This window comes from Aythya marila, assembly GCF_965140915.1.
Source record: "Aythya marila genome assembly, chromosome: 2".
Classification (NCBI taxonomy): Eukaryota; Metazoa; Chordata; class Aves; order Anseriformes; family Anatidae; genus Aythya; species Aythya marila.
The window spans coordinates 135,526,896-135,551,486 of record NC_139043.1 but is presented as its reverse complement, the minus strand read 5'-3'; the positions used below and the strand labels follow the sequence as shown (position 1 = coordinate 135,551,486).

Sequence of the window (24,591 nt, the reverse complement as noted above, 5' to 3'; positions counted from 1 at the left end):
GGGGAGGGGAGGAGAGGCTGCAGCGCCGCGAGCCCCGCACAGTCCGCGCCGGCCGCCCGCCCCGACACACCGCCGCCGCCTCCTGCAGGTAACGGGGCCCCGCCGCGCCCGGCCCGGCGCCCACCGCCCTCCTCGCAGCCTGCCGAGCCCCCTCCGGGGCTGAGCGGGGTGGGGGGGAGCCCGGCGGGCCCTTAGGGGGCGGGTGGGGCCGGCCCCGGGGGTCCCCCCCCCCCCCTCCGCATCCGTTAACGGCCGCTCCCCGCCTCACGCTGAGGCAGAGGGGGGGGTGAGGGATGTGTGTGAGGGGGGGGCGCCCCCTCTGCTTCTTCCTCCTCCTCCTCCTCCTCCTCCTTCTTCTCCTCGGGGCTGGAGGCGCCCCGCAGTGGGCAGGGCTGCGGCGCCGAGCCGCCATGACAAAGGCGAGGCGAGGCGAGGCGCTCGGTGCCCCCGCGGCCATCCTGAGGGGCCGCCCCCGGCCGCCATCTCGCGGAGCCCCCCCCCCATCCTCCTCCTCCTCCTCCCCTTCTCCTCCTTGTGCCCCCCCCCCCCCCCCCCCCCCCCATATAACAGCCTGAGGAGGGCGGCACCGCCTCCCCCCACACCCCCCCCCCCAGGCCGGAGCCGCCTGTAAAATGGCTCCCGCAGCCGCCGCCGGGCTCCCCGCTAGGGGTTGTGCCCCCCCCCAGCCCTCTATTGCCTGGGCTGAGCCCCGCAGGGTTTTTTATTTTTGTTGTTGGCACCCTGGGGAAGCGAAATGGGTCGGATGGAGCCGGCTTTGAGCGGGGTGTGCGCCGCAGCAGGGTGGATAAAGGGGTTTTGTAGAGCCCAGCGGGCCGCCAGGGCTTCGGGAAGGAGCCAGCCGAGGTGTGTGAAAGGTTGGGGGTGAGGAAGGATGGTTCTGAACTGTGGAGCTAAAAAATAAAGGTAGTGGTTATCCCCGTGCAGCAGAGCTGGGTTGGAGGAGCCCTCCCGGGGTGCAGGTCGTGAAGCATCGCCACCACCTCCTGCCATCTGAAATACGGATGCTGAAGCGATACCTTACTAAACCCTAAAATTTCCTTTTGTCTCCAAAAAACCTCTCAGGCTGAGGGGTCAGAAGGTCTGGCATCCCACCTTTCAGGAGAGGAGGTTAGCGTGGCTGAAATCAGCGTGGCTGCTCAATATCTAGGTGCTTTAGGTTCTGACTTTGCAGCATCCAGTGTGGGATTGGATTTGCAGATCCATCTGCCAGTTCTTTCTGCATGTAACCATAAGATTTTTGTTAAGGCACAGTGCTGCGTGGTGCTGTTCATCTTAACCTTTATTTTGTCTGTTTTTTGTGGGGGAAAAAAGCACTGCTGGCTGCTTCCTTTGTCAGTTCTGTTGTATTCATGACTAGATGCAGTTGATGCTGCAGGTTGGATGCGCTCTTATGAGAGAGTGGCAAAGAACTGGGATCGTGTATTTGCATAAGATAGGAAGGATTTGCTTCCAGTTCACCTTTGGATGCTTTTGTTTGCATTTTTTGGAGTAATCACTTCTCCAAGTTAACAGCTTTTTAGGAGGAATCAATGACTGTGAGTTTTCAATCCCTGTGTCTGAGCACTTGCACGCCTCGCAGTCTAGATTTCAGCCATACCTTGTACAATTCCAGGCTAATTAGAGGATGGCGGCTCTGCATGTGAAGCTAAAACATCTCTTTTCATGAAATCGGTGTCTGAATAATGCCTCACTATTTTTCCTCTTTAGAAACATATCAGCATGGATAAAAATGAGCTGGTGCAGAAGGCCAAACTGGCTGAGCAGGCTGAAAGATATGATGACATGGCAAGTTGCATGAAGTCTGTGACTGAGCAAGGAGCTGAGTTGTCCAACGAAGAGAGGAACCTTCTCTCCGTTGCCTATAAAAATGTTGTAGGAGCCCGTAGGTCATCTTGGAGAGTCGTCTCAAGTATTGAACAAAAGACGGAAGGCGCTGAGAAAAAACAGCAGATGGCTCGAGAATACAGAGAGAAAATTGAGACTGAGCTAAGAGACATCTGCAATGATGTGCTGGTGAGAAATAATGAAACTGTTGATCCATTTTTACTTACCGTTTGCAGGGTGAATGGTGCTGGGTCTTGTAAGGCTGCTTCTGTCTGTTCTTTCATTAAAGCTGTGGCATTTCTGAAGGATGGGATTTAATATTTGTCTTGCTCTTCTTTCCCTCTAATATATTGATTATTTATGTACAAATTAACATAGTTATCAATGCTAATGTGTTTGGAGATGTGTTGAAACCTTTACGGTAGCTTTTCATACCTGTTACTTTATATCTAATATTTCTCTGAGGCTGAAGTAGATGCAGGCTTGGTTTGGAGCCCTCTCCTCCAGCCCGCCCCCCTGCAGTACTCGTGTCCTGGATGGCTTTGATTCCTGTAACTTTAAGGCGCTGCACTAGTTGTAAGAGGTAGTTCTTACTCGACGGAAATTGTGCCCCTCCCTGGGTAAGATGATGTAATGTTAGTTATGACTCAGCCATGCAGAAAACTCACTGCAGGAAGAGGCAGTGGGGACGCTGTGATACCTCCTCAAACTTCAGATTTTTACAAGCAAACTGCAAAGGGGTTCAAGTTCGGCATTTTCTGGGACTCGCAGTTGTGTCACAGTGGGCACGTACCTACCAGGGAATGTTACATTTGCCATTAGGAGGCTGGTTTAGAAAACCTGAACCTCCTCCAAATGCTTATTCCACGTTGTCTTTTTTTTTTTTTTTTTTTTTTTAACTGCATACGCTGGTAATGCTTCAGCGAGCACACGCGCAGTGGCCATCCTGTCCTGCCTCCACTCGGGGCAGATGTTGCTGTCAGCTGTAGAATTTAACCCTGGACCGTGGGCCCTGCTGGTGTGTCACCCCGTGTACATCAGGGGATCACATCCCTGGCGGTGACAGCATGCCACACGAGCGGTCTGTAGCGAAGCGTGTGCTCCCAGACCTGCTGTCAAACTAAAATTAATGCCACTGGGTAGCACAAACCTGGCTCGCCGTGTCGGAGGGCGAAATGGCATGGGCGGTGATGGCTGCTAGCAGACTGGTTCTCCAAGGGTGTGTAAAAGTCGGCATGGAGAGCTCGGAGCCTTGGCTCCCAGCTCAGGCTGGCTTCCACGGTTATTGTAACACACCCAGTTCCATGCGCTTTGTTGCTCTGTGCGGGGATGGCTCTTCAGCTTCCACTGTGAAAATGGAAAAGCCAAGGTTGTGATCGGAAAAAGCTGCCTTGCTGTTCCGTGCGTTAAGTGGCAGCTCATCAGTTTAAGCCAGGAAAATAAGGATCCGAATCTGACGTTCTAATTTTGTGATTTCTTTTTTATTATTATTATTAACTTATTTCATTAACGGGGAAAGTCCTCGGGGGTGGATGCTTTCAGTTCAGAGCGATCTGAAGTTCTTTTTGTAAACTGCATGTGGGTTTAAGGATTAATTTTAATTAAGCCGTTGGGCTTAGAAACCCCTTTTTAGTAGAAGTTAACAAAGTGTTTGCAATTAAGTTTCATTCTGATAATGGAAACCAGATTGAGGCAAAACTAGCCTGCTTTTATTGTGCATGCTAAATACAAGAACTAAAACAAAAAAAAAAGTTTTTGAGGCTGCTGCAGCAACTAATTATCAGGGAGGGGGAAACATGGGTGGGGAATCTTGTTAAATCTTTTGATTCTCAAAATAGGCTTGAACTTCTCTTTGCTGTGCTTAATGAGAGATACGTAAATTATTCAAAAAATTATTATCCTCTGACATGTTACTACTTCTAGGCAGCTAATGTCTCGCTCGTTTTCAGTGTTGCCAGTCTGGTTTTTGTTAATAGATTGAGGAAAAAGTATTGTCCAGATGGAACAATGCCTTAGACAGTGATTAACAGCAATAAAACTACTTTTGAGATTTGGGATTAAAAAGGAAAATAAAATCTTGTATTGAAGAGACGAGATTTAAAAATGCTTTCAAGTGGCACACACCGAATTTGACATTGATAATTACAGTGAAGGATTAGATTTATGTCTTAAATGTATTCTTGATTCTTTGTTCACATACATTCTTCCTCACCTAGTGACATGACTGATTCCATTGCTTTACTTGAAATCCACTTTGCTTTACCAGAGGAAAAAGGTCTAATAACATAATTTTCTTTTTTTATGAACAGGAGTCTGCACAATGCCACGTGCAAAGGTAGAACTAGGATTTTTTTCTTAGATCCTCTGTAATTTTTGCACAGCCTGGAACTGCTCACAGAAATGAAAAATAATGCTTACCAAACCTTGATTGGTATGAAAAATGCCTTTAACAGGGCCCAAAGTGTTAAATTTTCAGAGTTCTCAGGCATGAAGCTTATCCATTTTGGCTTAAAAAACAAAAAAGGCAACTTGTTTGTATCTTTTATCAAGACTGTGAATCCATTTGAGCCGTTGTCTTCAGTTGCCTACTGGGCTCTTAAGTAACATTTAATGCCCCAGAGTGTTACGTCACTTCCACGCTCAGCTGTGACCGGAGCCTTAACTTCTGTGTTGAAGGGAGGAAATTAAGGGAGTGTTGAAGCGAAATGTAGCCAAAGCCGGCTCCTCTGAAGCTTCTCGCTCTCTTCCCTCACTTGTTGGAATCAAATTAGTAGCGGCTGGAAGGAACAGCCAGTAGGTGTGGAGTGTGCCAAACTGCGAGTGGGGTCTGTTCCCAGCTCCCCTGCTAATTTACGGGCTGAATAAGAGCAATGCTGGGCTTTGCTTGCTTCCTAACTGCTGGCAATCGAGAGATAACAACATGAGCAGTGACATGGGGCAGATCCAGATGTTTTTCTTCTTTGCACTGACCTCGCTAGAGAGAAGCCAGCATCTACATCCTCCCCATCTCTTTATCTTCCCTTCCTTCACCTTTCCACCGAGTACTTGTACAGCTCTAAGCAGGTGAACTCATCCTTTTGCTTGCTGCAGCCTCGGCGTGCTGCTGCGTGGAGAGAGACCCAAAATCTCTTGTTCCAGCACCAGTTCTCTCAGATACGCCCAGATACATTCAGACATATTATCATCAACCCTGATTTTTGGTTCCTTTGGTAGCTACCAGTAAACTGCAAGTAATTGTGACACGTGATGCATACTACAAGCTATGTGCACTGTAACAGTGAAGACTGATTTTCCAAACCCTTCAAGAATAATATAATTTGGGGGGAAGACGTGGATGGATAGTGTGTTGCCATATTCAAGCATCCTAAATGTACGTATTATAGAAAATTTCCAGCCTCAGAAATTTCATATTGATACAGGAAATTACGCTTTTAAGTACTTTTCCTCATGTTAGCTAAGTGTGTGCTTCACATCCCGTTTCACTTTCTGGGGCAGAAGGAGGGTCTGTCTGAAATAGCAGTATAATAACCTTTTATTTGTCGTTTCCATAATAAAAATGGATGTTACTTGAACAGGTGTGGATTTTCTTCAGAAAACCTTTTTCAGTTAAAGGGAAACAGAACTGTAGCTGAAGTAGGTCCCATTAAACACGTAGTAAGATGAATTTTCCAGCTAATACGGGTTCTGAAATACAGAGAAGAATATGTGGAGTGGTCTTTGCACAGCTAGCATCTGATATTTCTTACTGCTCATGTGTTCCCTGGAGCTCTAAACTACTGCTAGCTTTCAGGCAGTCTGATAATTTAATAATTTGACTAATAATTGGAAGCATGACAAGCTTTCTGCAGCTTACTAGGCAGAGTTACTGTCTGCTCTCCATGCTGGCACATATGGAAGCACAGTCCCTTGCATTTTTTCTAAAACACCTTGTGATTTTCTTACATCTGCCCCATGCCCAGTCTTCTGGGTGACCTGCCCTCTCTCCCCCAGATTCTCCCACAGCCATACCTTAAAAGAATCTTCCCCTGCAGTGCACAAGCACTCTGCTTCCCTCCTTCTGTTCCCTTTGGGTTGTTCCTCTTGAGGTGTAGAGTGCTTCCTGAAGCCCTGGCTCCCATTCAGCCCTCGAGAGCTGCTGTTGCACAGAGGTGCTGCGCCGCGTTCCCCTCCCTGCCAGAAAAGGTTAAGGATAAAGGTGCTGTTCAAGAACAAGATGAATTGCTTGCTGGCTTTTCCAGGTTTTATTTCTTCCTGACTTCATGCTCAAAAGCATAAAATGGTGCTCTTTGTGTACCTAGCTGGATTTCTTTGCATTCTATAAAAAGTAAAACATCCATAACAGTGGCTATTGTGAACAGGGAAGGTTTGAAAGGTTTAGTAACCTGTTGTGGGGCTGCAGTTCACTGGGGGCTGAGTGTAATTCCCTTCAGAATGCATCTAAATGGCTTCTTAGAGAACATAGCACAGAATTAATGCCTCTTGCTGTCCTACTCACAAATTCCTCTGCGACTGTTTTCTGGATGCCTGCAAACACCTAATAGGTTACTATTTCAACATCTATAAAACCTGTTTGTGCGCTAGCTCCTAAGCGATAGGATCAGGAAACTTAACCTGCCCCCTGTAAGAAGCTGTGTGTACATGTGGGGTGTTTGTAAAGCTCAGTGTGTCAGGACACAGCTGACCTATAGAGTGGTATAATTGAGCAGACAAGTAGATTGTTTGAGCCACAGTGGCTGATCATCCTGTACAGCCTTCAGATATTTTCATAGTGTAGATGCTAACAAAAAAAAATAGCATATTCTGGCTGAAAACTTCCATGTTTAGTTCTGATTCCTTCAGACTTCATCTTTTATTTCTGACTCCACTTTTTTCTGCCTTTAAGACCTGTGCCCTTTATCAGTTGTTTTTAGGAAGGAAAAAAAAAAAAAGGAAGAGGTCGTAGAAACTTCTGTCTGCAGAAAGCAGCTCTTTGAAGGAGGATGGTTAACTTTGAAATCTAGGAGTTGCGTGCACCAAGTCTTTGTCTTGAAAAACTTGTTCCATGTCATTTTAAGCTGCTTTGGTTGAGTAATTATTGAGGTTTGAAGGCAGGCCTTTTAGTTCAGCTTCACTCAAAACAGGTGCTGCTTGATCACATCAGTCAGGGTCTTGTCCAGTCAAATTTTGAACATCTCCAAGGATAGAGATTGCGCAGCCTCTCTGGACAGCCTCTTGTAATACTTGTTACACTGAAAGTGTAACCATAAAATATATATATTTTTTTTCTCTTTCTATGCAGTTAGAACTTCTTATGCTCCAGCTCTTTTGCTGTGTCTCTTTCTTTCCCTGTAGTCCTTCTGGAATAGTCTGGCTCCATCTTCTCTAGTCAGCTGTAACAAGCAGTAAGATCCCTTGGTTATCTCCAGGCTGAGCAAGCCCAGCTCTCAGCCTTGCCTCACATTTCATGTGCTCCTGCCCCATAATTATGCTGGTGGCCTCCCCAGGCTCGTTTTAGGATGTCCATATGTTGGGCTGCGGAGCCCAAACCTGGACAAAAAAACTCTGGTTATCATCTCCTGTGTGCCGAAAGATGGTAACTGGTAACGTGCTAGTGGATGTGTATGAAATATGTCAGTTCAAAAGTCATTCATTTGAATAAATTTTTGTTTGTTGCAGAGGAGAAAACAGCCAGGGTTTATGCCTTCCCAGGATGGTTATAATTAAACCTTTTAATTACTCTCCAAGTCTAACTTTTTCAGTGAAGTTTCAGCTGGGATAGTTGTTCAAATACCTTGAAGGGAGGAGGCTGAGACTACTTATATCAACCTTGTGATTTCACTTTGCTAATCCTTTAATCACTTCCCTAGTTGTAGCTACACCCCTTCAGGTGTTTGTTTTTGTCCTTGTTTTCCTGCAGTGGCGAAAGCACTGCCTAAACTAGAGCAATTTCCTTTTTAAAGAAAAATAAAATAAAATAATAATAATGTGGTGAAAAGCTTTTGAATCACCAAATTAAAACATGGACAAGTTCAAATATTATTACTTTGATAATTTCAATTATTAGTTATCAGGTGTGCAAAATTAATCCTTTTTTCTACATTGTTCGTGTAATTCTTTGCAAATGCATGAAATTTCAGCTCATTTTTGAGAGGACTTTTCTGATTCCAGCATCTGTAAGTAATTTACTGATGGTTGGGCTGCAAGAGTAAAGGTGAGACAGCATTTACAGATGGAATTCTTGCTAATATTAACAATGTTGATGTTTTCGGAGCACCCATTTATCATAAAGTTGGTCATGGTGCTCTGCACAAATGCAAACAAGTATTTAAATATGCAGTTACCTGTTATACACACACGGCTGCATGTACATACATGCAGGTATCTGTGCCCTCTCAAATTTGTACAGCAGATCTTTACTATAACCAGTGGTCTGCTGTACTAATTTAAGGTCACATTAATGCTTAATAATTGACTTCGATTAAAAAATGAATTAAGAACTGTACATAGAATTTGTGCTGCTCAGGAGCATCCAGGTAACTTTCTTATTTGAGAGCAACCTTGAGTGTTTGCCTGCCTTATGTCCTTGGAAGTGATGCACAGTTTCAAGCAGCAAAATAAAAACAAGTTGTTCAATTTTAGGCACTTCTAACAAATGTTCTCCCCCTTATTCCTTGCTGTTGAAGAAGCAAGAACTTGACGCAAGCACTTGGAACTCTTTAGCTGCTAGGTGTGCTCATTTCACTGATACTCAGGAGGCTGCCAGCAGAAACACTGCTATGGGAAGGTGCCTGCTGCTGCTGGGCCTGAGGAAGATGTGAGTGGTAGAAATACAACATCTAAAACATGCGCAGAGTTGGTACATTATCTCTGCTCATCTGTAATAAGCAGATGCCAAAGCTATCTCTGGTTTTATCTGGAAACTTCTGCCTTGTTACCATGCGTCTGACAGAAATACTTTTTTGAAACCAGTTCTCAAACTCTTGTCTTTTTTTAGTTAGTTAGTTTTTTTTTTGTTTTTTTTTCCTGTAGGTAGACAAAGCAGCTCCTGGCTGTTAACCTGAATGTGATCATCTCGTCAGGCAGTAGCTGGCTACCATTATGAAATAGTTTGGGAGAAAGCTTTGTGCTGTTAAATATGATAGAAAAACATTAAGACAATTACCTCTTGAACTTGTTTTTTACTGAACGCCAGCTCTTGCATAGCTGCTTATTTTTTCTTGAAATCGGACTAGATGGGACTTAGATGGGGCTGGGCCCCATCTAATGAAGAGTAATAATAAGTCAGGCTGCTGCTGAGACAAAGATAAAAAGTATATTTTTTGATGAGTTTTAATCCAAATCAAATAATTGAGCAGGTTTTTTCTTCCTGGTTGTTACTACCCTTTGTGGTTATGCAGGTAACAAAATATTTAACAACAGGAATCTAAGCTACTCAGTCTGTAATCAATCAGCTCCTCCTAGTGCAGAGTGGGTTTACATCTCTAAAATGCCATTTTTGCTAATATTAGCATCCCGTGCTGTAATGAACTGCTAATAGACACGTTGTGTAACGTGGTGCACTTCACATTGCAGATCTGCTCAGAGATTGCTAAATTGCTAGGGATAACTTGGTCTTTTGTTTCTTCTCAAGGATAAGAAGTGTTACATCATGTTTCTGGGGGGGCTTAATAGTATCTCTTCAGAAAGGAAAACTGGAAAAGCTCAAGACAGCTAGAACTGTGCTGTGGTTTGGAGTGCAGCCAGGACAGCTTGTCATGTAGCCCTACCTGTCCAGCAGAAATTCTCATCCAACCCAATTGGTTTCAATTTTGTATTATTACAAGCTTCTCAGAAGGTATTCTGTTTTTTTTTTTTCTTTGTTTGTTTGTTTTAGGGAATAATGATCTCTTGGCACCGTGCTATTTTGTTGCGAGTCCACAACAGTCCAGAAATAAACTTGAGGTGATGCCAAAAAAGCAGGGAAATGTTGCGTATTGGCTTTGGTTCCCAGCAAAGGCTGTTTTTGTGTATTAATGCCTATAGCAATGCCTCAACAAAAGAAAAACGAGGAAAATAATTAGGATTAAAGTGGCTTATTAGCTGCTGCCTTTTGTATGAATTTTCTCCAAGAGTATATCCTGATATTTAGCGTACCTGTTCCCTGTGCCACCAACACTCGCTGGAGAGCAGAGAGGTGGAAGGAACAGGTCTGCAAGGAGAGCTACAGATCCGCCTGTGGAAGCGTGATATGGAAGATCTCGCTCCCCACTGCCTTGTCCCCCTGCTTTTCTTCTCATACTGGGGGCTTTGTGGCTGTAAGAGCCAGATCTTCCCTCTGAACCACCACCCCCTGAACTACCTGTTGCTTAGTGCCACATCCCAGCATATGTGTGAGCACGAGGGTGATTTTTTTCTGGGTGTCCTACTTAGTTCTCTCGTGTCTTCCTCTGATTGCCCACATGTGACACTGCTTTTGTTCTCTTTCCTACAGAAATATATTTAGACCATCTTTAACAGCATCTTTTGCATAAGCTAAAAGTTCTTGCCATTCCTCGCCTGCTCTACAGGATTCCCTTTTCTCCAGCAGTCTTCTAGCCCTGTCAGTTACCCTCTTATTACTCAGGACTGTCTCCTTCATTTTCCCCCTTCCAGATCTTCACCAGATCAGCAGCTGCTTTGCTGTAACCATGTACATTTTTCCTGTCCTTACCAGTCCTAGGTAAGCTCCAGGAGTCCTGCTCTTCCCAATGTCCCAACTCCTGCGTTCCTCCCCTGCTCAGGCTCATTATTCTCACCTTGTCTTCCCTCGCCTCGCGTTTTTCAACCTGCTGCTGCCTGTGTGGGCAGCCACTTTGATGGGAGGAGGGGATAACTGGTACTGAGGGCAGGCAGCAGGCTTCTCTCCTTCTTCGGCAGCTGTTTTAGCAGCCAGTGGTATTTGACAGATCTTCTTGTATGCCTGTTCTGCTGGGGAAATGAGTAGGTAGGAATCTCAAGCTGAGTTTAAACAAGAGACTTTGCTGTTGGCCAGAGAAGGCTGGCAGCAGAACCATCCTCTTGTGGCGGTTTGTTGGTTTTCTGTTTCCCAAGAGAGCAGGAGGTCACCAATGAGGCAGCAGTTGTAAATCCCCTTAAAAATCAAAATTTGCCATTTTCCTCCAGCAATTCAGATAGATGTCTGGAAATAAAACTTGTGCTGGCCACAGATGGCTCGGTTGAACCCTTTGTAGTGGGCACACAGATCTGTGCGGGGTGGCTGCTTGCAGGTAGCATTTCGTAGCCTGTGTGACTTGCCTAGCTGGGGTGCTGACACAGAACACACACGCACAGAAAACCAAACATGATACCTACTGGTCCTCCAAAAAGCTAGTGAACTTACCCAACACATGTGACTGACTTTAATTTTGGCATCAAAATAGAGGTAGGGAGTAGTTCAACCAGGATGTTCTGCAGTTACTGCTCCGGTTAGTTGGCTCTGCTTGGGACTAAGTGTGTGTAGTTCTTCCTGCCATGTGTGTACCTGATCAGAATTGATGTGATAAATGTTGGCCTGGCTGCACCTGATGCTTTACATCTGTAAAGTATTTCCACACCTGTAGAAATGAGGTTGTTACCCTGGGAGCTCTGGAACATGAGAGGAGCTGGGTATTCTCTGGTTTGCACTTGGTAAGTGTATTAGTACATCCCAAATACACCCCAAAAGCTAATTCAGGAGATTCAGGGGTCTTCAGTTGACTGCAGTTTCGTTGCTTGTTCAACCACAGGGCTTCAGCTTGCTGCTGCCTTCCTGACATCCTCCACATCTCTCCTTCTTCCACTCCTCACCTTCCTTCATAGACCACAAATAAAGAGCTGCCTGGATGGTGTCAAAGTGCAGCGTGAGCTTTTGATTCTAATTTAGAAATGGTAAACTCTTCAAATGATCTGAAGCTATCTGGTGGCCTTCTGAAAGAAAGGCAGACTTGAGCACCGATGCTTTTAAAAGCTTTTTTTAAATTTAAGCAGTTTAAGGCAAAAGTAACAATTCCTTGTAGTCACATATCTGCAACTTCCTTGACACACAGCACTGTGGCTCTTAAGGTAATGTTGATTTAAAGGGAGCTTGGACGAGTGTGTAGAACGTGGCCAAGCAGCCTGCTGAAGGTTACCACACTTAGAAACCACATCTGGCTCAGGAAGTCCCTAGGCATCGATGGAGGCCAACGGAAGCATGGTATTTTCTTGGCTTTTTGTATGTTTTTCTAACGGAAGCCTCTTTGGGGCATTGTTGTGGGTGGGTTGGACAGAACAGCCCTGTCTTCCAGGGCAGTCACCCCTGTGTTCTTGTAGAAAACACAGCGCTCGTGTTGTGCTCCTGAAGAAAGGTGATGGCACGCTGCCTACATCATGAAATTAGGCCGCTGTCCCTTAATAAGAAATAGCAAAGAAATAGGTTTTCAGGCTGAGCTTAAAGAAGACACGCTGTTTCTTTCATGCCTTCTGGGCAGATTTATAAAAAGAGAAAGCCCTTCCATATGTTCTTCAGCCCTATGCCATGTTCACTCATCATCAATTTGTGGTATTAAAATTCAGCAAATTCTCCTGTGTAAGTTCTCCCCAAAAGCAGCAGTAATGGCACAGCTGTGTCAGATGGCTTTGACACTGCTTGAAAACAAAAGGCCTGCCACGTTAGCTCTGAGCAGAACTGATAGCGTTTAAATTAGCTACTATTTTTCAGCGTGTTCCTCTCAGGTTTTGCCTCTCTTAAGCTCGGTCCTTTTGTGCAGGAGATTTTTCTCCCCCTTTGATATTTCAAAAGGTTTTTACTCAACTATTTATCTTACTAGTAGCTAATTGCTGGTATTTAAACATTTTTATATATTACCTGCTCATTTACAATTATATTGCTGTGGAATCAGGTGACTTTATTCTTATGACCTGTTTGTCAGGACAGGAATATCTTGAATAGAAAACAGAGCTGTTGCTGCAGTCCTCAAGCGCTTTAGGAATTATCTAAAGATTCCAGACCACACGTACTGAAACTGAGCCCATATTAAAAGGAAATGCATGCAGGGCTACAAGCAATGGAGCAAAACTGAGGCATGGATTTTAACGCTCTTATGGTGGATTTGGGAATGGTCTTCTGGCCTGCACAAGTCATTTGCCAAAGATGTAAGCAAGTACTTTCAAAAGAAAGGCATTTTGAGGCTTCTTGTGAAAGGAAAAGACTATTCAAGTCGTCTTGGGTTGGCTTCCTGTCTTCAACTGAAGTTCTCACCACAACGTGACAAATTTAAGCCTGTATGCTTGTAGAAGAAGGCAGGCTTCTTGTAGAGGATTTGTTTTTGTTGGTTTTTTGACTGAATTACTGCTGTGATGCTTCCTTCATGCTCCTCCTGAGTCTAGTGCTCACCTTTAAGACTATCTTGCAAAACCACAGGAACATGTCCTTGGGGCCTTTCATCCAAAACGCCTTGTGCCTGTGGTTAGCATTGCCATCTGTTGAATGTGTCCTGCTCTGGCTAAAGAACATAATTAAAAAGGAACAGAATAAATCTTTCTCATTTAGTTTTTATTTTAATGCAAGCCAGAACCAAAGCTCGCTGGTCGAATAATAAATTTGTGCTGATGCAGCCTGTTACATCCTTCGAGACAAAGACTTTCTTTGCTGCATACTTGCTGGGGGTGGGGGAATGTACCAAATTTGTGAGATTGCTTATCTGTGGTATGCGTCAGCATAGCTGGCATCTCTCAGGGCTGAATGCACTTTCTCTACCAGACCAGAGGACGGACGTGTTGTCTGGACTGCGATTGCTGCCAGCTGTGACGTGTTGAACCCGAGCTTTTCATTGCTAGTGTATTTGTAAGAGCTGATATTCAAACTTAATCCATGCATGTTTAAAAACGGACCCCAAAAAAGTGAGTTTCAGTTGAAAATCTCTTTGGAAAGGCTGCTTGTGACTCTGCTATGAGAAGTATTTGAAGCACTTGCACAAGCTGTTACAGGTTTCTGCTGTACAGCACTCTGAGATGCTGCTGCATCCCTGTCTGCTTGACTACAATGCCGTGGTTTGTTTCACAGCAGCTAAAGGCTCTTGCTGTCAAATTAAAAGCTCCGACAATTACAGCTGGGGGAGTAGAAGAGGGGTGGTTTGGGGAGATACGTTGTTTCTACAGGATTCTCATTCCAGCACTGTAATTAACTGCCCATGGAGGTGTAGTTAGTGCATACTTCAATATATATTATATATAATACTTAAAAAAAAAAAAAAATCAAAAATGGGCAGAAATTTACATGATAGCTAGGATATCTTGAATAAGCAGGACAACTTAGCAAGGGTACATAGCATCTGTATGATACATTGCTATTTGGGACATCCTTCCATTGTCAGGACACTGCATGCATTGCAGTGCTGTGGCTTACCTAACGAACTTCCTAATTAGGGGTTAGCATGTTGGTCCTGTCCTGGACTAGTTTCTAGCACTTCAGTGCCCCATGTGGTGATGAGCACTACGCTGATAACCACCCACTGCCATCTACCTACCTTCTTTCTCCTTTAGCAGTTGATATACTAGAACAGAGCAGTTGAAGCATCGGTAGGACTGTTGATAGATTTCTGGAGAGGGGAGAGAGCTCCTCCTTTCAGTAATCTTACAGACTGGCTCTCAGGTCTTGCTGTTACCATTTATGAAGTATTCAGCATAAATAAAATTCTCCCAGAGATGCGTGGTGGTTGGAGAGAAGACTTTCACCCCAACAGGAGCGAGCTACCCACGTGGTTGGAGACTCGTTGTATAGGTTATGCTGTAGGAATAGCTATTCAGTGGGATTTTCTTGGTTCCTCTGTCTTCCCAAGTCAGCTTGGGTTCAGAACCCTTTTCATTTCACTGTTTATCCACTGTCCAAGCTGCTGTTGCCCTGTTAGGTTCTACCCAATTATGAAGACTTCATTAATTGGTAGTCTTCCCTCCTCCGTGTCTGCTGGTGCAATCGACCCCTTCAGTTAGATGTTGGCCAACAACTTGACCTCCTTTGGGACCAAAGTGAAGTTCAGGTCTGGGGGTTTAGCTGCTGCTGTGGGAGTGAGCGGAGCTGTATTGTTCAGTCAGCTTCCTATAGAGGTGACGAATAACTTCTCGTTCTGGAATCGCTGCAAATATTTTGGTCTGGCCGCTTAATGGAGGGCACAGAAGGAGGGCAGCTCCCCGTGGTGCCAGAGGGTGGGTGCAGACTGACACGCCTGGCTTAATTGCAGCCCTGCAGAGACAGCCTAACGAGCCTCCTTCTCAGCAGCAAGGAGGAACCTTCACTTGTCATTGGAGTCAGAGCTGCTTGGCACTGATGAAGAACGCCAGAGCTGCGAATCCTGGAGCTGTGCGATGCTGAGAGCAGAATGTATGAGTAGTGACAGAGCCAAAGTGTGTGACCCACAGACCTGACCGCCTTCTGCTTCGTGCCAGCCGTGCCGGGGCAGCATGGTCTTGCTCTCTCCTGCTCTTTCTGTCAATGACAAAGTTCTCTGTTGCTTCTGTCCACTGGTTTACTGCCCACAGGTGCCTGTGTGGGGTTGCAGCACACTGGTTCCAGCTTACCGTAGTCCAGTTAAGCCTGTCCCAAGAGCTCATCGCGTAAGACACTCAGTAAACCTGCAGGTCTAGAGGAAAGCACTGTAAGGCAGCCGTGGCTCTGGAAAGATGAGCTAAAAACAGTGAAGCAAAACTGAAATGTCATTCTTCTAATTTCAAGTGAAAAGCGACGCCCAAAAATTCATACTGAGACCTCTTTTAAAAAAAATTGTTTGCTATGTAGCCATAGCAAAGTTTATGTAACAGCTTCTGATTGCATTTTCAGTATTCAAGAGCACTTCTGCACTTTTTTTTTTTTTCCTGGCTTTTAAATAACTGGCTTTTCTTTCAAAGTCTGATTTTGAGCACTCACTATCAAGAAGTTTGACAGGCTTGTACCTTAATTTGACTAAATGTGTTGGAGCTAGTGACTTTTTTTCTTTCTTTTCATCATAATAGAATTCTTACTAAATTACATGACTGCCTCAGCTGGGAACTTGCTATGTTAATTTAATAAGCAGCTAGAATAATCTAGAAAAACCTGGTCTTAACTGGCAGCCTACGGGGAGGATTTGGTGGGGTGACTTCAGAGAGCTCCCCTTTGCTTGGGAAGGGATGGGAAGACCTGTTAGGGCAGCACACAAATAGCTGATCCTCCTCGGTGCTGCTCAGCTGTTGAGAAATTCAAGGATCCAGGTTCACCTTGCAGTTTCTTTTGGTGATTCCGGTGTTGAGTTCTAGTTAATCATAACTTTAAAAAAGCCTCATTAGCCTGGCCTAGTTCCTGGTGCCCGTTTATGTAAGATATTTGGGTCTCTGATTTGGCAGCTGATGTTTTGAATCCTTTTATCACTTATCACCTGTGGATCCAGACTTTCTTCCATTGTGTATGCTGTGGCTGTGCCCAGACTCTCTGGATTACCTTATTTTTGTCAAGGCCTACAGAAACCCTTCCTGTGGTTCTTAAAGATTCATCTGCGAACCTAACACAGCCTCTTTTTCTGTTCTCCCCATGGAGCATTCCTTTTTAGTGCCTAGAATTGTGATCCAGGACACGTTCACCTTAACTGACAACGCTATGTAAGACGTGAAGAAAACAGGCAAAAAAATCAAACTCTCTTGACTGTGAGATAGATGGTGGTGTAACTGAGCTGTTGCTTCAACGAGCTGTACGAGCACACATGTTCACAACACTGTGTTCTTTGTTTCTGTTTCAGTCTCTGTTGGAAAAGTTCTTGATCCCTAATGCTTCGCAAGCAGAAAGCAAAGTTTTCTATTTGAAAATGAAAGGCGACTACTACCGTTACTTGGCCGAGGTTGCTGCTGGAGATGACAAGAAAGGTATTGTATGGCAGCTTGTCACCGCCTGTTGTCACGTTGGGTTGCTTTTGGTGAACACTGACACCACTGTAGTCGTGGAATACTTCTGTTTGGGCTGTAAATTTCTTTAGTAATAAGCCTCCTATTTCCTAAAGAAAAGTCATAGGTCGCTGGCTTTCAAATGAGTTATTAAAATTTGAGGCAGGGAACGGATGTTCAGTCACTAAGTCTGGAAATCAACTCCACTTCGTGCACATGGGCACCTTATCACTGAAATATGAGTTTGTGCATCTCTTTCCTGGCTGAGTATTGTTTTTGCATTTTCACAGGGAGTCAGTCAATCTAGCTTTTTGAAGTCCTTTTCATGCTAGTTCTGCATTCTTACAGCATATCTGCATAGGTTCAGTGATCAAAGACTGCAGTACACCTGGAGAAGAATGGGATTAATGAACTAAATTGTGCTGTTAGGTGAGCTTGTTCGATAGCCATGATAGTTTAATCTCCAAATGGTTTTTAATTTCCTAAACTTGCTTATATCTTCACTTAAGCAGCTTGTCCTAATTGCAGGTAAGTTGCCTTCACCTAAGTGTGGCTAGTAAAGTTAAAATAAGGTACTTAACTACAGCAGTTAAGCCACCTAATATATTGTAGCATTACAACAAGTTAACTCTGTGCAGCCACCTTCAATTCAAGAGGATACGTTACGTTAGGTGGAGCTTGCGAGCAGTCCTAAATCATTTCCTGGAGCCAGTTTAGGGCTGCGACCAGTGCTCAGAAGAACAGAGCCCAGTCTACAAGTTCTGCCAGCCCTGAGCTGTTTCCTTGCAGACTCAGTTTAATCTGTTACTCAGTCTGTGGAAGTATCGGGTATTTGGGAGCGTGCGGACAATCCAGATGCGTGGACTGCTGTTGCTTTGCCTCATATCTGTTTTATCCACGTTACTTGTGGTAGCCCAGTTTTCCCCAGTATGCTGGATAATGGGGAATTGAATAAAATTACTGAAACTTAAATAGGGCTTGATTTGACTTCTGATGCTTACCGCATGCAAACTGACCCATCCTTAGTGACTGCAGAACTGTAACCAGTGGTCTGTACTGTCACAGCCCTGAAGGAACAGTGTTCCATTTAGTAATCTCTCATTTACAGACCTGGAAGGTATGATGTTCTGCTCACGGTGAGGATTAAGTTGCAGGCTATAAAATCAGACTGTTAAAATCTCTGCTTAATGTGGTTTTAAAGTTCATTTTTAATCAACCCGATCTCCTGCCTGAGCAGTTTTTTAGTGGGTTTTGACTTACCAAATAAAGAAAACGAATTGAAAGCACCCTGGCTCCTAGTTGCTATGGCTCCTAAACTGAAGATCTTTTTTGTAGGTGTTTCATCTTGCAGGCTTTTCCTGCATGCTGTGATGGGTAACATTGAAGAAGAGCAGCTGATAAGTGGTTTTTAGGAAATAATGGCTGTTCAGATGAACAGGATTCTTTCAGCCTTTTGCAGAATAATGCAATATCAGGATAAAGCTCCCAATTCTAGAAACTGGATTTCTGTTTTCATAAGTTATTGTATTGACAGGGGTTTCTTTGAGCTGTTCAGTGGACAGGAGTGTCAAGCAGGTAACCTTACCCTGCTGTTTTAGCCTTGAACTTTGGGGTTGTGCAATGCTATTTGTCTGAGCAGAACAAGGCTGAAAATCTTGCAGCCTTTTTATGCTGGATGACTGATTTTAAAACAAATAGAATATATATCTAATTCTGCTTGCAGTTCCATGAATCCGTGCTCAAAAGATAACTCTTGTCAAATAAGGAAAAAAAAAAGTACTTTTTTGAAGTTATTTATCTTAAAGAAAAAATGTTTAAAATGAAGCACCTTCATGTCTTGAAGGTGTTTATTTTTCAAGGTACTTGTTCTGGCTTTCATAAACAGCACCATTTTCTAGCTCTTTTCCATTATGGAAGGAGTAAAACACATCCCACTAGTTCTAAATTTAACTTCTTGTAAAACCAGTTCTTCTCAATCATAATGAGCTAACTTCTGGTGATTTTCAAGGTGGTGTGGTGGTTGTCTGACTTCTGAAGCACTCCATTATTGGTAGGAAGTGAAGAGGGGACAGAGCCCTGAATAATTGTGCAGTGAGTGTCCTTCCTCTTCCACGCTGAAGAGGACAACGTAATGCTTTAATTTGGGGAAATTCATTCAAAGCTGAACCAACTCAGATTACATAGGCATCCTGGATATTGGTGTTGAGTTATTCTCAGATTTTGAGTGCTCTGACATGAATACTGATATTTTTGAGTCCTTAACCTTAAGATTGCTTTCTTCCTGTTTGGCTATGTGACTGGCACTCCTGCAGAGATCACGCTGGATACATTTCTGGCGTGATCTAGAAACGTTAGGATGTGAATCCTTTTGCATCTGAATTGAATTCCTTCCTGCACACCTTTTTTCTCAGCTGCTATTAACAATCTTTGAGAGTAGGGGGTAACAATGGTGACATTGTTCTCAGTGTCTTACACTTTACCTCCTGCAGTCATCAAGGGCATAGTCCAGCTTGTAAATGGTGTTGGACCATGACCTCTGACTCGTGCAGGCACGGGCTGCTCATAAGCTCAAGTGTGCTCAGTGAGAATGGTGTCTGGAACGGTTCCATCTTAGTAAACACTGTAGAGTTCCATTTATTTCCTACTTTTTTCCTGTAACTGAGTGGGAATTCACAGATGACTGTAACAGAAAAGATCCAGCAAGATAGACAAAGGTAATCAGGGCTTTTTGGGACTAAAATGTGGATCTCTGTGCAGTACTTACAGGAATTGTGGTATTACATCAAACCTGCGTGTAGTTGAACCTTCAACTTTGTACCTTTTTCATTTAGGCAGTGAGTTTTATATTTATCAAGCACTGTAAAAGTGCTGTAAGCATTTGATTGTATTTGCAGATAGTCACGATGTGACAGGGAGATGCTCTAACCTATGATTTAGTGGCAACTTCCTGTTTTTTTACCCATTTAAAAATATGATTTAGTAATATCTTTATAAAACAACTTAAGTGCTTATTCACGAGCATTGGCTCTTAACATACTTTGTTCATGCAACCATGAACACAGTCCTCATTGTATTTCTGAATACGCTATTTGAATTATTTACTTGTTGTGTTTTTGTGTGTGTGTTTTTTTTTCCCTAAAGGGATAGTGGAGCAATCACAACAGGCGTATCAAGAGGCTTTTGAAATCAGTAAAAAGGAGATGCAGCCAACACATCCCATCAGATTAGGTCTGGCTCTAAACTTCTCCGTGTTTTATTATGAGATTCTCAATTCCCCGGAGAAAGCCTGTTCCCTTGCAAAAACGGTAGGTCTGTGGGGGTGGAAAATCCCACTTCTATTATTTATGTAACCTTTTGTCACGTGTCTAATGAAGTTTGTTTTTGAACTGTAGGCTTTTGATGAAGCAATTGCTGAACTTGATACATTAAGTGAAGAGTCATACAAAGACAGCACACTAATAATGCAGTTACTGAGAGACAACTTGACAGTGAGTATCGTTAAATCTTACGTATTTATTGGTAGTGGGGTTGGTCTTTACAACAATTAGAGTTGCCCTCTTCATTCTGAACTTCTATTTATTGTTATTCTTAGCTGTTATTTACTTACAGGCAAGCTTATGTGATATTTCTGAGCTACATCTTTTTCTCCTGCCTAATCTCTTGTGTCTCAAGGCGAATTAACATAACACACTTTTCTAGCAAAAGACAGATTGACCATGTTTTTGTTTTGTTTTGTTAATCCAAGTAATTTAGCATGTTTAAGTGATGTGGTATGGGGACTGTGACCACTGACAGTGCTCTCTTTTTTTGTAACAGCCTTAGAGAATACAGTCACATTTGCCACCTCAAAACTTCCATCAAATCTCACATAGCTTGCTCTGTGTATTTGCATGTGGAAGGAGCAGACCCTATATGCAAACCCAAAGCCAGCACATCCATTTAAGGACCTGCGGGGGGGGTGAGGGAGGAGGGCGTTGGTTTTAATTTTGGTAAAGCTGAAATTGGAATCAGTGCTAGCCAGGGTATTTCTGGGGAAGTCATAAAACAGCCATATTAATTCCTTTTGACTTGGACTCTGCTGTAATCATGATCTTCATTGTGTGTGTGTGTGGTTTTTAACCTATTTTGAACTTTAAAACTGGCAAAGATAAAAATAGTAAGTGTAAGCAAGCATGCATTACTGTAATTAATGACACAGTTCACGGTCATCTTGTGAGGGAAAGGGAGAACTGGAAGCAAGAGCAGGAAAATAAGAAGCACCTCTCTTGTTGCCAGACGTAACCCCTTGTTCATATGTTCATCTGGAATTGGAGACAGCAAAATAGCTGGACTTCTTTTAACATAACTACAACTAAAGTCGTACAGTTGCATAAAGTTGGAGCTGCCACACCTTCTATTTCTGTTTCTAACACGTTATTTGCCTATTTCGTGGGACCTTTTCCATGAGAATAACAATTTAATACTACTGGAAAATTACATGTGATGATTCCAGCTGTTGCTTACAAAACAAACGGCAGAGATTTCCCAACTTGTGTAACGGAGACAGATACAGGATTGGCCTCGCTTTCAGTGCGTGTGCGCGCGTGCTGTCCCTTGGGTGAGATTGCTCAAGAGCTGTCCTCTGAATGAGAGATCTATCGAAACAGAAAATAGAAGCTGACTTTAATTGCTGGCTTTCCAGTGAAAATAATGTAAAGCTTGTCACAGCAGTTGGAAAGCAGCTTGCTTCATGCAAGAGCAAAAGTTGGACTGAGATACCCTGCTGCTTCTATTATGATAGAAGGGCCCTGATAGTTGATGTAAGGTTTCCATTATAAGGGAGAAAATTGTAGATAGCTGCAAGATTCCATGTCCCTGGATGGATGGATGTGTCTTGCCTTAAATATTTAGTGTGACCCGTGTGAGTATTGCTCTCACAATGATTCTGTGTTTTTTCCACAACTTCTTGAGGTGGGAAGTAACTTCTGATATATGTGTGACTGATAAAGACTGCAATTAAAATCATAAATGTGAAAAGTTCTGCTAGTTATGCAAGTCTCTCACACTCTTTTGGATGTAGGCTTTTAACAGGTTTAACAGGGATTCAGCATGCTGATCAATTTTATGCAGTAGCAGTTTCCTCAGCTGATGATTCTTTGTCTCGTCTGGCTGAAGAAGAGACTGTGTTCATTCTCAGGGGGGATTTGAAGGTAGAGAAGTGTTCAGAGGACTGTTTAATGTAATATAGCAGGTCAAAACTTGTTTTACTGGGCTGGGAGGTGGGGGGCGTGGAATTTTTCCCCATTTCCTTTCCCATAAAGGTCCCCCAACAGATTATTTAAACTCTGCTTTCAATTGGTAATCCTTTTTATATCATCCAGGCTCTGTTTTATTGAGTGAATAAAGGTATGTACATTACCCTAGATATTCTAGGGGTGAGGATTTAGGGTAGAAGCACCCAATAAAGTTCTGATTAAAAGCTCTTCTTACTGACTGTTCCTTATAAATGCATGGAGTAGCACTGAAATTGAGAATAATGGATTTGAATGTAGTGCAGGGGCTGGAAACAGACTGGTATGTTGTCGTCTCCGGTATATTAACTTGTTGCTTAATGTCTTCAGCAAGGAATGTTTAGTGCAGATGTGTCTTGAGAGTAAGGACATGGTTGAAGCCTGTTTTGTACTTCTGGAAAGGGTGAAATGTTCTGGTGTTGAATTTATTTATTTATTTATTTTAGCATCATGTAGGACCTACAATTATTGGTAGATCCCAAAGCAATGCTAAAATGTGGGTGGACAAAGAATTAAGTTGTTCTCAGGTTTTACCACCTAATGCCATAGAGCATGAAGGATTCAGTTAAGGCTGCTCTAAGTCCATGGTGAGAGATAACAAATCATATTGGGCTGGGAGTAGTTTGAAAGCAGTCAGTGTAGCGAAAGGCTGGGTTCACAAAATAACTTCTTTGCCCTGGGTGTTGCCCTGGAACTGGTGCTTAGTTGCTTTAGTGGTACTTAATCTTGATACATGGCTCCTTAATGTGATTTTATGGAGCTGAAAATAGGATTTGGTGCATACAGCACGCTTAGCCTGACTTTTCTTCCCTCCTTCCACTGCCCTCTAAGTTTAGAAGGTCTGTGCCTACCCTTAAGCAAATTTTGGATCCATTAACCGAATAGAGCCAAGGGATAACAATTTTAGTGAAATATCTTGGTTTTAAAAAAAAAAATCTTTAGATGCCTATTCTGAAGAAAAGGCAGCATTCGCTCTGCCACTGGCTGTGGAAAGACACCTTTACTGAAGCTTTTCCTTCAGAAAGATGCATAAAGCTCGCTTGAGGAGAAAGTACCAATCCACATGAAGCCAAGTGTTGTTAGTTCCTTGTTCTCAAGCATCTGTTCTGTAGGTGTGAGTCTGGCCTGCTTGTAGTCGTGTTCTGGTGAGCCTTGTGAATACGAGGTCTTGGTTTTGACTGTTCACGAACTTCCTCATTAAAAGCAGCGTAGGGTTGGGTCACCTAGCACTAGCTTTATATTTTGTTTTGGGTGGAAGCAATAGCCGTTTACTTCTGCTTTCCTGCAAAGAGAAATATATTAAACGTGCTTTTTATCCCCCCGTGGTGCTTAGTATGGCCTCCCACAATATTATTAGAAACTGGGCTTCTCAAATAATCATCGATTGTTGGTTGTAAATACGACTATCTTACCTGTTTTACTCCATTTTTCCCCAAACAGTTGTGGACATCGGATACCCAAGGAGATGAAGCTGAAGCAGGAGAAGGAGGGGAGAATTAACCAGCCTTCCAACTTCCGTCTGCCTCATTCTGAAATTTACACAGTAGACCATTTGTCATCCATGCTGTCCCACGAATAGTTTTTGTTTACGATTTGACAGGTTTATGTTACTTCTATTTGGATTTCTATATTTCCCATGTGGTTTTGTTTAATATTAGGGGAATAGAGCCAGTTAACATTTGGGGAATTTATCTGTTTTCATCTGAGGTGGCCAATATAGGGTTGTGAAATTTTTATACAAGTTTTACATGTTTGGCATAGTACTTTTGGTACATTGTGGCTTCCCACAAGGCCAGTGTTAAAACAGCTTTCTATGTCAAGCAAAGACGACTGCTTGCATATTGGTCTGTCGCGGTGGAAAAAAGGGATAATTGGTTGCAGCCACAGGTGTAGTTAGCATGCGTACTCGAGCTGGAGCACACATGGCTGTGAACAAAGCGATGCCCCACAGGTCTTGCGTGTCAAGCAAACGTGAAACCTGTGGAATATACCAATCAAGTGTACATCTCTGATTGCAGCTGAAGTGTTCCTTAAGGCAGTTTGAAAACCCAGTCAGCTTTCTCTAGAGAAGGACAGAGAAACGGTTCACATTCCATTATTTGTAAAGTTACCTGCTGTTGCTTTCATTATTTTTGCTACACATTTTATTTGTATTTAAATGGTTTAAGCAACCTAAGAACAAATGTACAAGTAAAGATGCAGTAAAAATGAATTGCTTGATATCCATAATGACACTGTATATCGAGCACAGCAGTAAAACAAAAACCCATGTATTTAACTTTTTTAGGTTTTTTGCTTTTGTGATTTTTTTTGATACTTGCCTAACATGCATGTGCTGTAAAAATAGTTAACAGGGAAATAACTTGAGATGATGGCTAGCTTTGTTTAATGTCTTATGAAATTTTCATGAACAATCCAAGCATAACTGTTCAGAACATGTGTATTAAGTTGATGTAAGTGGAATAAAAGTTTTATGAATGGACTTTTCAACTACCTTTGTAGATTTCATGTGATCTCTTTCCACACCTAGAATAACAGCAGTGTTAGACGTGAAGTCAATTTGGGAGCCTTTTTATTAAGGGGAGTCTTAATAATACACATTCAAGCATGTAGC

General features: G+C 43.2%; 1 protein-coding gene across 1 annotated transcript; it reads left to right on the top strand.

Moving 5' to 3' along the window:
- On the top strand, nucleotides 1–24,459 carry YWHAZ (tyrosine 3-monooxygenase/tryptophan 5-monooxygenase activation protein zeta). The gene is made up of 6 exons (XM_082754305.1): nucleotides 1–88; nucleotides 1,729–2,034; nucleotides 16,566–16,689; nucleotides 19,849–20,012; nucleotides 20,100–20,195; nucleotides 23,418–24,459. The coding sequence occupies exons 2-6, from the start codon at nucleotides 1,741–1,743 to the stop codon at nucleotides 23,475–23,477; spliced, it is 738 nt and encodes a 245-aa protein (XP_082610431.1). The 5' UTR covers nucleotides 1–88; nucleotides 1,729–1,740; the 3' UTR covers nucleotides 23,478–24,459.
- The last annotated feature ends 132 nt before the right edge of the window (nucleotides 24,460–24,591 follow it).